The 13,513-nt window shown below is 37.3% G+C and overlaps 1 protein-coding gene across 1 annotated transcript; it reads left to right on the top strand.

Annotated features, from left to right (window-relative positions):
• Positions 1–6,968: 6,968 nt before the first annotated feature.
• LOC149257775 (uncharacterized) lies at positions 6,969–12,432 on the top strand. The gene is made up of 3 exons (XM_089387892.1): positions 6,969–6,973; positions 7,107–7,364; positions 11,878–12,432. The coding sequence occupies exons 1-3, from the start codon at positions 6,969–6,971 to the stop codon at positions 12,083–12,085; spliced, it is 471 nt and encodes a 156-aa protein (XP_089244018.1). The 3' UTR covers positions 12,086–12,432.
• Positions 12,433–13,513: the final 1,081 nt, after the last annotated feature.

Below are 13,513 nucleotides of genomic sequence, written 5' to 3'. Positions count from 1 at the left end.
TCCCTGCAATACCCCTTAATTCAACTTCCTTTCCTTCCATAGAAAATTTCATGAAAAGTTCTTGAAAATTAAAATCTATTGTACCCAAGGATTCTAGCCATTGGACTCCTAGTACAACATCAACACCTCCCATTGGAATGAAAAGCATTGGGCTAGTCAATACATATTCTCCCATTGATAGCTTGATATTATGGAACTTTCTAGGGCAATTTATTGTTCCTCCATTTGCAACCATCACTTGACACTCTGGTGTTGGATATAAGAAGCAATTCAATTCTTTTGCTACCTTACAATCAATAAAATTGTGGGTACTTCCTAAATCAATCAACACTATTACCTTTTTCTTCTTGATTTGTCCTTCTATCTTGATGGTTTGAGGAGTGGTAATTCCAGCCAATGCATTACAAGATATGGTCGGATTCATTTATTCTTTATCTAGGCTTTGTTCCTGGAGTATATCCTCTTCTTTTGACCTTTCTTGCTCCTTTTCTTCTTCCTCTTCGCAATCTATGTAGAATAATTTCTTCTTAGCACACTTATGATCTTCAGTGTATTTTCTATCACAACTGTAACAAAGCCCTTTTGCTCTTTTTTCTTCCAATTGTTGTGGTGTCAACCTTATAGGTTGTGGAAGACTAGGGGCAACAACACTTCCATCTTTATAGTTGTGAGTGGTATGCTTCCTGGTTGCCATAATTTTGCTTTCTATTTTTCTTGCTAACCTGAATGCCTTCTCTAATGAATCAGGTTCACAAAGGCAAACATCATGTTGGATATTATCCTTTAAAGACCCTAAGAACACATCAATCCTATGCTCCTCTAGAATATTTTTTACCCTTATGTTCAATTTTTGGAACTTCTCAATGTGCTCCATTATTGAACCCTTTTGTTTGAGACTTATCAATTGGCTTAAAAAAGTGTTGCTTTTTGTATCCTCATAATGTGCTGTCAATTCTTTCGTAAAAATTTCCCAAGTGATAATTTGTTTACGAGAGCAAAGCCATTGATACCATAAAAAATTATTTGGTTGCAAATATAAAGTTGCAATATGTACCTTTCGCGTGTTTTTCACATTATTGAGATCGAAAAATTGATCCATCTGTAATATCCATGTTGCAGGATCCTTGCCATCAAACTTCCTCATATCAATTTTTGTAATATGGTGGGTCTTCAATCCCACATTGGAGTCTATGAAATCATGATTAACATTTCTTTTCTTTGCATCATTAGTTTCCTTTACAACATTTTCACCATTAGTAAGTATTTCTTGTAGAAAATTTGTCAAATCTGTCTTCAAATCTGCCATGTCTGTCTTCAAATCTGCGATGTCTCTCTTCAAATTTGTCTTCAAATCTATCTTCAAATCATCCATCTTAGCTTCCATGCCCTTTATCTTAGATTCCACGCCATTTATCTTAGCTTCGGTTAGCTTTTGTGAGCGCGACATTTGTTACACTTGTTCTTGTAATTTTGATATATCATGTAGCATTTCTTCCTCTTCTTCATGAGTCATGCTAGGGCTTTCAAGTTGCTTACTAGGTGTTTGCATTTTTTTTCCTCTGGGCATCCGTTACCGATAATAATGCTCTACTATTCCCATTGAATTCCTTCAAAATAATTTTTCAAACCAATCTTAAGCAAAAATGTAAAAGAATCTACACACCTTTTTTCACTTTGTAGGAGCTTGATATTGCCTCTGATGTATCTATGTACTTTCAGATCATCTAGTTCTGAAATTGTGACCTGCAGTAGCCCTCTATGTCCTCTTTCCAATGCCACCAATCTAATCCAAATTGGATTCTCTAAGGAAGAGTTACGCAAAATATCCCACAGTGACCTGATTATAGACTAGTTCGGTAGAGCGAACTTGTATGACATGCCACGAGTCACTGTTTTGACCTTTGGCTCTAAAAAAAATACACAAGAAACTAAAGTCCATCCTCTTTCTGTACCTTCTTAATAAATTTCAATCATATGCTCAGAGTGAAAGTTATGACGATTTTCCCCAGGTCACCTGTTTGGAATGAAATTCAGGAGTCTGTATGAAGACCAACTTCCTCAGATCATATCTCCGCAAATATAGCACGAACAACTCTGAAATTTGGACCTGAGATTTAGCGTGATTGTTTCTCAAATGGGTTTTTTTTAGCTTCTGAAACGTCGCAGAGAAAAAGTTATAGCGAAAATGCCACGATGACCTGTTTGGAGCAGCGAAACCCTAGAATCCAAAGCTCTGATACCAAATGTTATGAAACCAACTCAAGAAAAGATAGAAAAGATAGATCAACACCTTAGAATTCGGCCTCTTCGAGGGGGCAACCTCCTTTACATTACATAAATGAACAATTCTTGGATGATTCAAATGAAAAAACCTCCTTTCTATATATAGGAGTCTAAGAAGTCATAATATATCCCAACTGACCTAACAATAATAATATAAAGCCACCAAAATAACAATAGAGGGATTCTATGGGGCACAATAATAACAATATGGTAATAATAGGAGCACAGAAAAATATTAATAAGGGATGCAACTACAATATTAATGGGGTAATCACTAGTATTATAGGGACCCAACATGTTCCATATGCAAGTGTAGTCGGTAGCCTAATGTATGCGATGGTATGTAGTAGACCATACATTGCACATGTAGTGGGAGTATTGAGTAGGTTTATGTCAAAACCAAGGAAGGAGAACTCGATAGCAATGAAGCAGGGTTTTAGGTATTTACGTGGCACCAATGATTATGGTTTGTGCTACCAAGGAAGACTAGGATTGGATAGAGTGTTAGATATTCATGGCTTGATTGATGCAGACTGGGCTGTAGATCTGGATCAAAGAAGATCTATAAGTGGGTATTTGTTTAAGTTATTTGGAGGTGTAGTTAGTTGGGTGATTAAGAAACAATCTATAGTGGCACTATCAACTAAAGAGGAAAAATACATGGAAACCACTCATTCAAGCAAGGAAGCAATTTGGTTGTAGAGATTGTGTTTAAATATGGGGTTAGTATAGGGAGCTATAAGGATAGACTGTGATAGCCAAATTTTCTTGGAAAAGAACCCTGCATATCATTCAAAGACAAATCACATTGATGTTTAGTATCACTTTGTGATGGATATGATAGAATACAAAAAGGTGTTGCTGGTAAAGGTGGACACTTTGAAGAATACTGTAGATGCATTGACGAAATCTTTGAGCTCTGAGAAGTTCTCATAGTGTAGAGAAACAATGGGCATTGCAGGGCTGGATAAATGACTAAGCTCTATTATGGCCCCCTATGGGAAGAAAACAACAAGTGGGAGAATCTTCGATTGTGTTATATTCTTTCCAGGATTAGCCCACGTAGTTAACCGGGGGGTTAGAAGGGGGGCGGAGCCCTCCCTTCATTGCACCGATTGCATGGTGGCGAGAGTCACAAGGGGGTTTGAGGGGTGTAGGTAACCCCACTCTATGGGGTTCGGGGCAGCGCCCCAGAAAATTTTGTTTTTGGACCCTGAATTAGGTTGGGCAGACCTAGCTATGGTTTTGTGCATGATTTTCACACATGGTTTTGGATGCGATGGTTTTCGGTCCATAGTCTTGGATGCAATGGTTTTCGGTCCATGGTCTTGGACGCGATGGTTTTTGGTCCATGGTCTTGGACACGATGGTTTTTGTTCCATGGTATTAGATGCTTCGACATGTATAAATATGTATTGTAACATTGAAAGGAACATAATGAAAAATCAAGCTGGTTGACTCGGTTTTGGGAACCAGAGGAAAATCTCTGTGTATATGTGTTTTATGTGTTATGCTCTCGCATTGTTTATTTTCTATGTTTTAGAATTCATATGCAGGTAATTTGTGTATGGGGTTAAAACCTACAACACACTCATTGTATGAGCAATATACTTTTTACCTTGGCTTCTACAACAAGGCCCTAAAGAGATAGATTGATTCCTTTGAGGAGAAAGGAGTGGCTCCAACGCTCCACTTTTTCAGCTAGTGATGTTCATTGTATACATGTGTCTTGGAAATTTTACTTAATAACGTAAGCCTTCAAGGCCAACACATTCTTCCTGCATGGATTATGGATATTCATAATACTATTATGTGAATGTTTGTAATTCATGTTTTCTTTCATCCGTGCTAAAGTAGTTGAACTATTTTGGTACTTTTCATATTAAGAATTTGTTGTAATTTTTATTATCCTTGTCACATTATCGTGGACTATTCCGCCGGATATTAGACAAATTTTCCTCATCATATTGGTTTCCATAATCGTTGCATCTCTATGGAATATTTTTCTTGATGTTGCACAAAACATTATTCTTCATGTTTGTCTCCATTAGGATGGTACTACTACCTCTCTCTTAGATGCTTAGTTATCCTCCCCTGTATAGTGAAATAACTTTGACACACTTATGATTGAACACTCACCAGGAACACCCCCTTTCTTTTCAAAAGTGCATGTGCACTCATATATCTTGATGATACGAACTTAAACATGAATGCAACAACTTACAGATATAATCATAAATACGGAGATGCAACAGAAAAGTGATTCATTTCATTAATATAAAAATATTGAACAATGCTTACAAAGAGAATGGAAAGAAGATAGTTTGGGCGATGGCAGCTTATCTCTTAGAAGAGATGTGGCAGATACATTCCTCTGAACTATGTTACAATGAGGCTCAAAGGCCTATTTATTATTGAGAAATAATGGAAAACCCTAAACGTCTAAGGACCTAACCCTTAGAGATGTAGCACCGAAACTATGGGCCCTGTTTGGGTAAATTGGTACATCAACTTCTTAGGGTCATATCTTTGGCATACGATTAGAAAACCCTAAAAATCCAAATACCTAACCCTAGAAGATGCAACACCAAACCTGTGGGTCCCTTTTGGGTAAATTGGTACATCAATTTCTCAGGGTCGTAACTTTGGCATACGATCTTAACTTGGCTATCATAAAACATCATTTCGAATATCTCAAAGATAAGGTTGAAATTAAATCGGAAAGCTGATTGGGGACATTTTTGATCTCTTTGTCTTCCCTAAAAAATTCGTTTAGGGCCTCAAAATGGCTCCAGAAGATTAGAACCCAAAAAACTACCAAAAACAATAAATTTTTCTACAATTAAGGAAACCAAAAAACTGAAAGAGAACGTGTCGGGGTTCCAAGTGGAATAGGCGAGTGGCTACCAATATCCACCTAGATCACTTGCTAAGAGCAAGAGCCAAGGCATATCTATAAGAATACATGGAAACCAGGTAGGTATTATGGATGGGATCCTACTCCAAATGGTGTGAGGTCTAATTGGGACTTCACATTAGGGATATCCCATGTTCTATGGATTTCCGGCATCATCAACAGTGGCACTAGAAGGAGGGCCAGATGACAAGCTCAGCCTATGGAATCTGCTTTGATACTCTTATCTAAATGGCTCATACTCAAATATTACTCTCTGGTTGTTTCTCTAATTTTTCCCTTTATCAATTTTCAATCCCAGATGAGCTTCTCTATCACTTGTCCTAGTTAAAGTTTGATGGTGAGGATGGAACATCAATAATCAAGCACATTTATCATTTTCTTAAATTTTATGAATCTTACAAAATCAATGGTGAAGAGTGTGTTTTTCTTCCTTACCCTTGGAGGTCATACTAATCAATGGTTCCATACCTTTCCACCTTCTTCCATCCATTCCCTTCATCATTTCCTTAGGGAGCTTCATCAAGCCTTTGATAGGTATAATTACCGAGATTTTCGTAAAATAATCAATCTCTTAAGAATGAAGCCTAACGAATTAGTTGAGGACTTTTCTAATCTATTCTTTCACCTTTGTTGTGAAATTTATGAAGAAGATATGAATCAAGATTTCTTGAAACAAGAATTTGAGCACTTGGTTCTAATCTCTTTATACGGTGAACCTGAATCCCCTAATTTTCCTACTTCCCCAATTCTTGTGAATCATGAGACACATCTAATTTCGGAGGAGGAATCTACTGTTCCTTTTGTTCTTTTTCCTCCTCCTTTTCGATTTCCAATGGGGGTGCCTCTCTTAGATGATAATAAAATTGGAAAATCTACAAATCATATTCCTAATCCATTTTCTCATTCTTCTTCCATTTCTCATGACCCAGATTCAATGGAGGAAATCGTAGAATGGATCATGAAGCCCAGATGGAAGAAAATCTTCCCCATTCTACAATATGATGTTATCATTCATAAATCTATCCTTTAATATGATCTATCTTTTCATGATCCTCTATCATCTACATGCCATGACTCTTTATACTGTGATCTACCCAATCAATCTACTCCACTAGCTAGTCTTTCACACTCTCTTGATTTTCACATTGTTGGTTAAAATTACGATCAGGTACAAGGAAGTAAATTTACACAGATAGAGGAGTAGGAAGGTGAAGATGTTATCAATATTTCTTGTTTTTGTCAAGATCCTCTAGGTCGAGATGATGTGATTCCATTCTTGGATGATTGTCAATATGCTAATCTCGATAGTGAATCAAATGCAATCAACTCTTTCAATCAATCTATAGCCTTGGGAAACAATCATTCCCATGATGATGACTACGATAATAAATTCCCAAGTACATTATCTAATTTTTCAGATGCTCTAGAACATGTTGATCTAATTAAAATTATATCTATAATATGATCTAGCCAAATAAAATGTATGTATTGAAACTTCCTCTTCATCTCACAATACCTTATGCTCTACCATTTGTGATGCACTTACTTGCGACAAAGTTACTCCATGCTCTTCAATTTCTTCATATGATGAGTTAAATTCTCAATTGACACAAGGTGGTGAGAATATCCATGATGAAAATGAACACGATCAAATCATTGAGTGCTCTTTCCATCCCTCATCATATTTTCTCTTGCATAAAAAGAACTCTCCAAATCAAATTTATCATGACATTTTTTGGTTTCATACATCTTCATATTTGTGATAATTATGCCGTAAGGCGTTCCCTCTGAGATGAACTCCCCTACATGCCACCGTGTCTCAACGTGGGCCATTAAATGGATTGTTAGACGATTAAATCATCTCCAGCCATTAGATCATCGGTGAAAAACGTTCTGAGGTCTGAAGCAACACAGGGAAATTTTATAGGTATGTCGAAGTGGGTGGCGGTATTCAGACCATTTTTGGTTTGGATTTTCAGATTTTTGGAGCGGCAGCCCATAGTGTCGGCGATGATGCAGAGACTGTTTGCAGAGTATGTCATTTGACCTCTGATGGCAGATCAAGTTCTGGAGACCTGATTATTATTGGCTGTGGCTGTAAAGAGGATTTGAGCATCGCTCATCGGCAATGCGCAGAGACATGGTTCAAGATCAGAGGCAATAGGTAGGTCTCACATCTCATACATGAATTTTAATGTTTTACAGAAACCTCACAATTTTTGGCAGGAGGGGAGGGCTATGGAAACTATTATAATTCATGACCTATCACTTTGAGAATTTTGTACTAATATAAACTGAGAGTACTGACAGTAATGGTTAGGAGTACCTACCTATCGTTACTCTACCTATCACTTTGAGAATTTTGTACTAATATAAACTGAGAGTACTGACAGTAATGGTTAGGAGTACCTACCTATCGTTACTCTCTGAACCCTTTCTATCAGTACCTTGTTGCTAGAACCGCTTGTTGCATGTTTCAGACATCCAAAATTCTCTCTGTGGAAATTTTCCCGAAGTTTTACTGTATAAGTCAGGCATGGATGACCTTACACTCTTTGCTATGGTGGATAACGCTCAGGCGAAAGGGGCTTCAATGAATGTAGGCTTTCACAGCTTGAAGAACTGCCCATAACGTTATTGGATTTGAGCTGTGTTAAAATTTTAGTCAAGAACCGACATTTTGGGTAATACCATTACCCATCATCAATGCGAGAAAGAATGTGCCAATTCCTTACTAAAATTTTAACTCAGTTCGAATCAGAAAACACCATATATGGAAAAGAACTTACCTTCATTGAAAGGATTACTCATTAAAGATCTTTAGCTAAGCTCTGCCAGGGTTCCTGACAGGACAACTAAATGAGGTCTTCGTCAACCCTTGGTCCTGAATGTCAACCCTGGAGCAGTCAGGTAAGTTGTTGTGCCGACCTTAGTGGGTTGGGATAGCCAACCTTTTGCAGAGCTCAATCAAGTCTAATGCCTTTACAGAACTTACCTTCTAATGCGCGTTTTCTACAAATTATTAGTCTGCAATTTTTAGTTTTTCTGAGCAATGCTTACATGATAGGATAGAACCAATGTATATGTCAAGTGAAGCTTATAACAAGTTTCAATTGCATTTCCCATGCATGTCAGGATCGGGTCCAACGTGGACAACAGTATTTCCTCCAACATCTATTGCTAAGAAATAATGCTGGCTTTAAACTAATTGCAATGGCAAATTATCATAATACACAGGAATTTGTGGAATAATTTTTGTGGATAAATCTAAGGCTATTTCTTCTTTGTAATGGCAAAAAATATGAATGCTCTTCTTCAAATTATTGAATGTTAAGTTCTCTTGAGAACTTAGGGAAATCCTGGACCGATAGAAAAATAGATTAACCAGTGACTCAAACAAAAACCTATGCCATTTTTCTAACTGTGAATATCCAATTAAGTCGTAAGTTGAAAGAATTAGTTCTTTTTAGATTATATGAATTTGGGTTATCTCAAAAGGTATCTAGAACTGTTAAAAAAATTGGTTAAATAGTGACTCAAAACCATTAGATCGTCGGTGAAAAACATTCTGAGGTCTGAAGCGACACAGGGAAATTTTATAGGTATGTCGAAGTGGGTGGCGGTATTTAGACCATTTTTGGTTTGGATTTTCAGATTTTTGGAGCGGCAGCCCATAGTGTCGACGATGATGCAGAGATTGTTTGCAGAGTATGTCATTTGACCTCTGATGGCAGATCAAGTTCTAGAGACCTGATTATTATTGGCTGTGGCTATAAAGAGGATTTGAGCATCGCTCATCGGCAATGCGCAGAGACATGGTTCAAGATCAAAGGCAATAGGTAGGTCTCACATCTCATACATGAATTTTAATGTTTTACAGAAACCTCACAATTTTTGGCAGGAGGGGAGGGCTATGGAAACTATTATAATTCATGACCTATCACTTTGAGAATTTTGTACTAATATAAACTGAGAGTACTGACAGTAATGGTTAGGAGTACCTACCTATCGTTACTCTCTGAACCCTTTCTATCAGTACCTTGTTGCTAGAACCGCTTGTTGCGTGTTTCAGACATCCAAAATTCTCTCTGTGGCAATTTTCCCGAAGTTTTACTGTATAACTCAGGCATGGATGACCTTACACTCTTTGCTATGGTGGATAACGCTCAGGCGAAAGGGGCTTCAATGAATGTAGGCTTTCACAGCTTGAAGAACTGCCCATAACGTTATTGGATTTGAGCTGTGTTAAAATTTTAGTCAAGAACCGACATTTTGGGTAATACCATTACCCATCATCAATGCGAGAAAGAATGTGCCAATGCCTTACTAAAATTTTAACTCAGTTCGAATCAGAAAACACCATAGATGGAAAGGAACTTACCTTCATTGAAAGGATTACTCATTAAAGATCTTTAGCTAAGCTCTGCCAGGGTTCCTGACAGGACAACTAAATGAGGTCTTCGTCAACCCTTGGTCCTGAATGTCAACCCTGGAGCAGTCAGGTAAGTTGTTGTGCCGACCTTAGTGGGTTGGGATAGCCAACCTTTTGCAGAGCTCAATCAAGTCTAATGCCTTTACGGAACTTACCTTCTAATGCGCGTTTTCTACAAATTATTAGTCTGCAATTTTCAGTTTTTCTGAGCAATGCTTACATGATAGGATAGAACCAATGTATATGTCAAGTGAAGCTTATAACAAGTTTCAATTGCATTTCCCATGCATGTCAGGATCAGGTCCAACGTGGACAAAAGTAATTCCTCCAACATCTATTGCTAAGAAATAATGCTGGCTTTAAACTAATTGCAATGGAAAATTATCATAAGAAACAGGAATTTGTGGAATAATTTTTGTGGATAAATCTAAGGCTATTTCTTCTTTGTAATGGCAAAAAATATGAATGCTCTTCTTCAAATTATTGAATGCTAAGTTCTCTTGAGAACTTAGGGAAATCCTGGACCGATAGAAAAATAGATTAACCAGTGACTCAAACAAAAACCTATGCCATTTTTCTAACTGTGAATATCCAATTAAGTCGTAAGTTGAAAGAATTAGTTCTTTTTAGATTATATGAATTTGGGGTATCTCAAAAGGTATCTAGAACTGTTAAAAAAATTGGTTAACTAGTGACTCAAACAAATACCTATGCCATTTTTCTAACGGTCAAAGTCTGACTTGGAACTGTAAAATGAAAGGATTGGCTTTTTTTCAGATTATATGAATTTGGGGTATCTCAAAAGGTGTCTAAAAACAGGGACAATTCTATAGAGAATGAAGATCAAAAAGCGATTTTCATGAATGGCACAGAGAAGTAAGAGAGGACTTGCAGAAGTACCCTATAGTAATCTTGTACAACTGTGTAGACAATTTTCTTCAGCAACATTTCCAGTCCAAAACAACACAGTTCTGTTCTTCAAAATTCTTACATTTATCCAAACTCGCTGAGTTCATGCAAGGGTAAAATTTTTCATCCTCTTTTATATCTTATTATATAGATTTAGGTGCAAACTTCAATGCTTATTACAGAAAGGGAAATGAGGGAAGGCCGAAGATTGACGAGAACAAGACTGTCCAAGTAAGAACAGGTGGTATCTAAAGGCACTGGTTAAACAATGTATTTACCATTAAGCCTATATATGTAACATTCAGAAACATCATACTTATTGTCCATTTACAATTTATTGCATGTTATAGCTCACCCAAGAGTTAGTCTATTGAAAGAGGATCTGCCAAATGGCCATTAAATCTGGTTCACTGCGTCAAAGATACTCATGGTGGTTCCTAATCAGTTAGGATGTTCCACAAAATTTTTACAAGCAATTAGAAGGTTTTCATCTTTAGAGTCCGTTCTGCTTGGTTGGGACTTGGCTATCCTTATGTCGATTGTAGATTGAGTGGAGTTTGCTTGACTCCCATAATATCCATCACAAGTTTTCATTTTAGGCGCTCCTTGGTTGGGACCTGACCATCCTTACGTATATTCTGGAATATTCCTAAATGCGGAGGGACATGAGTGATGTCAACTGTTTAACTTTGTTTATTTCAATCAAATTTTTAAAATATTTCAGAATCTGCAATCGAGTTACCCTCAGATTTAGGACGTCTACCAAAGTCAATCTACCACTCAATTAGATTCTTAAGTTAGGTGGCAAATCCCCAACAACTTCATATTCTATTATATAGAAGAGCAATTTTTAATTCATTTAAAACTAGGATCATTTATCTTAACCTCAGAATTTTTTAAATCCATGGAGAATATCTAACCCTGGGTCGATTATTCACTCTTTCATGCAAATTTGAATGTATTTTTATTATCTGTGCAAATCTGAATGTGTTTTTATTATCTAGATCCAAAGTTAAGGTCACTCTCTAAAGCTAAGATCAGTTTGTATTAATTTGTTTATAGTTGTTATTCCAAAGTTAAGATCAGTTTGTATATAGTTATTTAAATATGGTATTAAAGTTAACTTATACTTTCGTTTGTATTTTTTTCTTTGAAATAAGATTGGACTATTTGTTTTCCTAAAAGCATATGTAGAAAGTGTTGCACATCTTCCCCTCCTAGGCTATAGAGCACCTAGCGTCTCTGCAATATGTGATGAGAACGTTGAGAACATGAGAATTGCATTATTTGATGGGAATTTTGAGAACATGACAATCCTTTTGTTTGCTTGATACAGGATTTGTGAGATTTGTGGTGAGATTGCAAAGAATGTCACAGGTGTTGGTGATGCAGTGTTCTTGGAAGAGTGGAATGACAGAGATACAGACAACTCCTCAGGTGAATCACCAAGATGCTGGCGGAGTCGGCCTCTCTGCAACTTCTTGATGGCTTGCATGGTTGTTGCCTTCATACTTCCATGGTTCTTTCGGGTCTCTATGTTCTAATATCACATTATTTCTCCTGTACCAGCTGCAAGTTTGCTTAAAGCTTTTCCTGCAACTGCAAGGTTGCTTAAAGCGTTTGTTGCAAGTACAAAGAAATCCGGATCTGTTTTGTTCGTGGGATGTGGGAGTTCAACGAATGCCATAATTTGAAAGATAGATCTGTTAATAGGGAAAAAAAAATTATGTTTGTGAAGAAGGTATCTTGTGTACATATTGTATTCTTCTGAAGTAAGATTCAAAGGTTTATATAAAATAGCAACTTTCTGGCAGTCCGATTGACCCCTGCAAAATGGTGAAAACATGTGAAAACAACAAATTCTTCCCAAACACGCTGTAGTCACACTTTCAAGGAGTCAATCATTAGGCATTGCTAGTTACGCCGTAAGGCGTTCCCTCTGAGACGAACTCCCCTCCATGCCACCGTGTCTCAACGTGGGCCGTTAAATGGATTGTTAGACGATTAAATCATCTCCAGCCATTAGATCATCGGTGAAAAACGTTCTGAGGTCTGAAGCGACACAGGGAAATTTTATAGGTATGTCGAAGTGGGTGGCGGTATTCAGACCATTTTTGGTTTGGATTTTCAGATTTTTGGAGCCCAATTCCCAATTCTCAGATTTTTGTATCTGCTTCCTGCTTCCTGTTTTCTGATTCTAGTTCTCACATTTTCGTATGTCTGTCTTCTTGTCTGATTTGGATCAGCAGCGGTTTTTGGTGTAGGAAGAAAACTTCTGAAGATGAAGACCAAGGCGTATATTCCTGATTTCAAGCTTGCATTTGAGCGTTTCTGTATACATGCTGGAGGGAGGGCAGTCTTGGATGAGTTGGAGAAGAATATACGCTATCGGAATGGTCTGCTTTGTATTTATTTCAATATCGAGGACCAAGCCCTGAATCGGATCTGTTAGGGGCATTTCCAGAGTTCATGAGTATATTGTCAATATTGGACTTAGGGTCATGGAATCCGCCATTTTTGGTCTGAATGCAGGGCTGGGATATTTGCTCATGTTGGCAGCGATGTCTTTCAGTGGGGTTTTTTTTATAGCTGTGATCCTTCTGGCAGAAAGCCAAATTTCCACCACACACTGAAATCTGAAATAAGTATCCAAACGATTGTAGCTCTAGGAGCAATATTCATAAATAGAGGGTCTTAGACTGCCAATCCCCCATTAACCGTTGGGAGACAAATTACATTCCAGTTTACTAAATGGAATTTTCTTTCATTATTCCTCCCTCCTTGCCATAGAAACTTGTGAATTAACAAGCTCATCTGATTGAGCACAACTTTTGGGTCTAGAAGGTCAAAGTATAGGTAGACAGGAAGTGAAGATAGAACATATTTAACTATCACAACACATCCTAATGAAGAGAGCCATTGAGCACCCCAGGCTTGAAATTTCTTCGAAAATTTATTTAAGGTATTGATTC

The sequence above is a fragment of the Pinus tabuliformis genome, chromosome 6 (assembly GCF_031772625.1).
Source record: "Pinus tabuliformis cultivar Carrire ecotype Pingquan chromosome 6, CPIR1, whole genome shotgun sequence".
In the NCBI taxonomy this organism is placed as follows: Eukaryota; Viridiplantae; Streptophyta; class Pinopsida; order Pinales; family Pinaceae; genus Pinus; species Pinus tabuliformis.
This window is presented reverse-complemented; position numbering and strand designations above follow the sequence as displayed.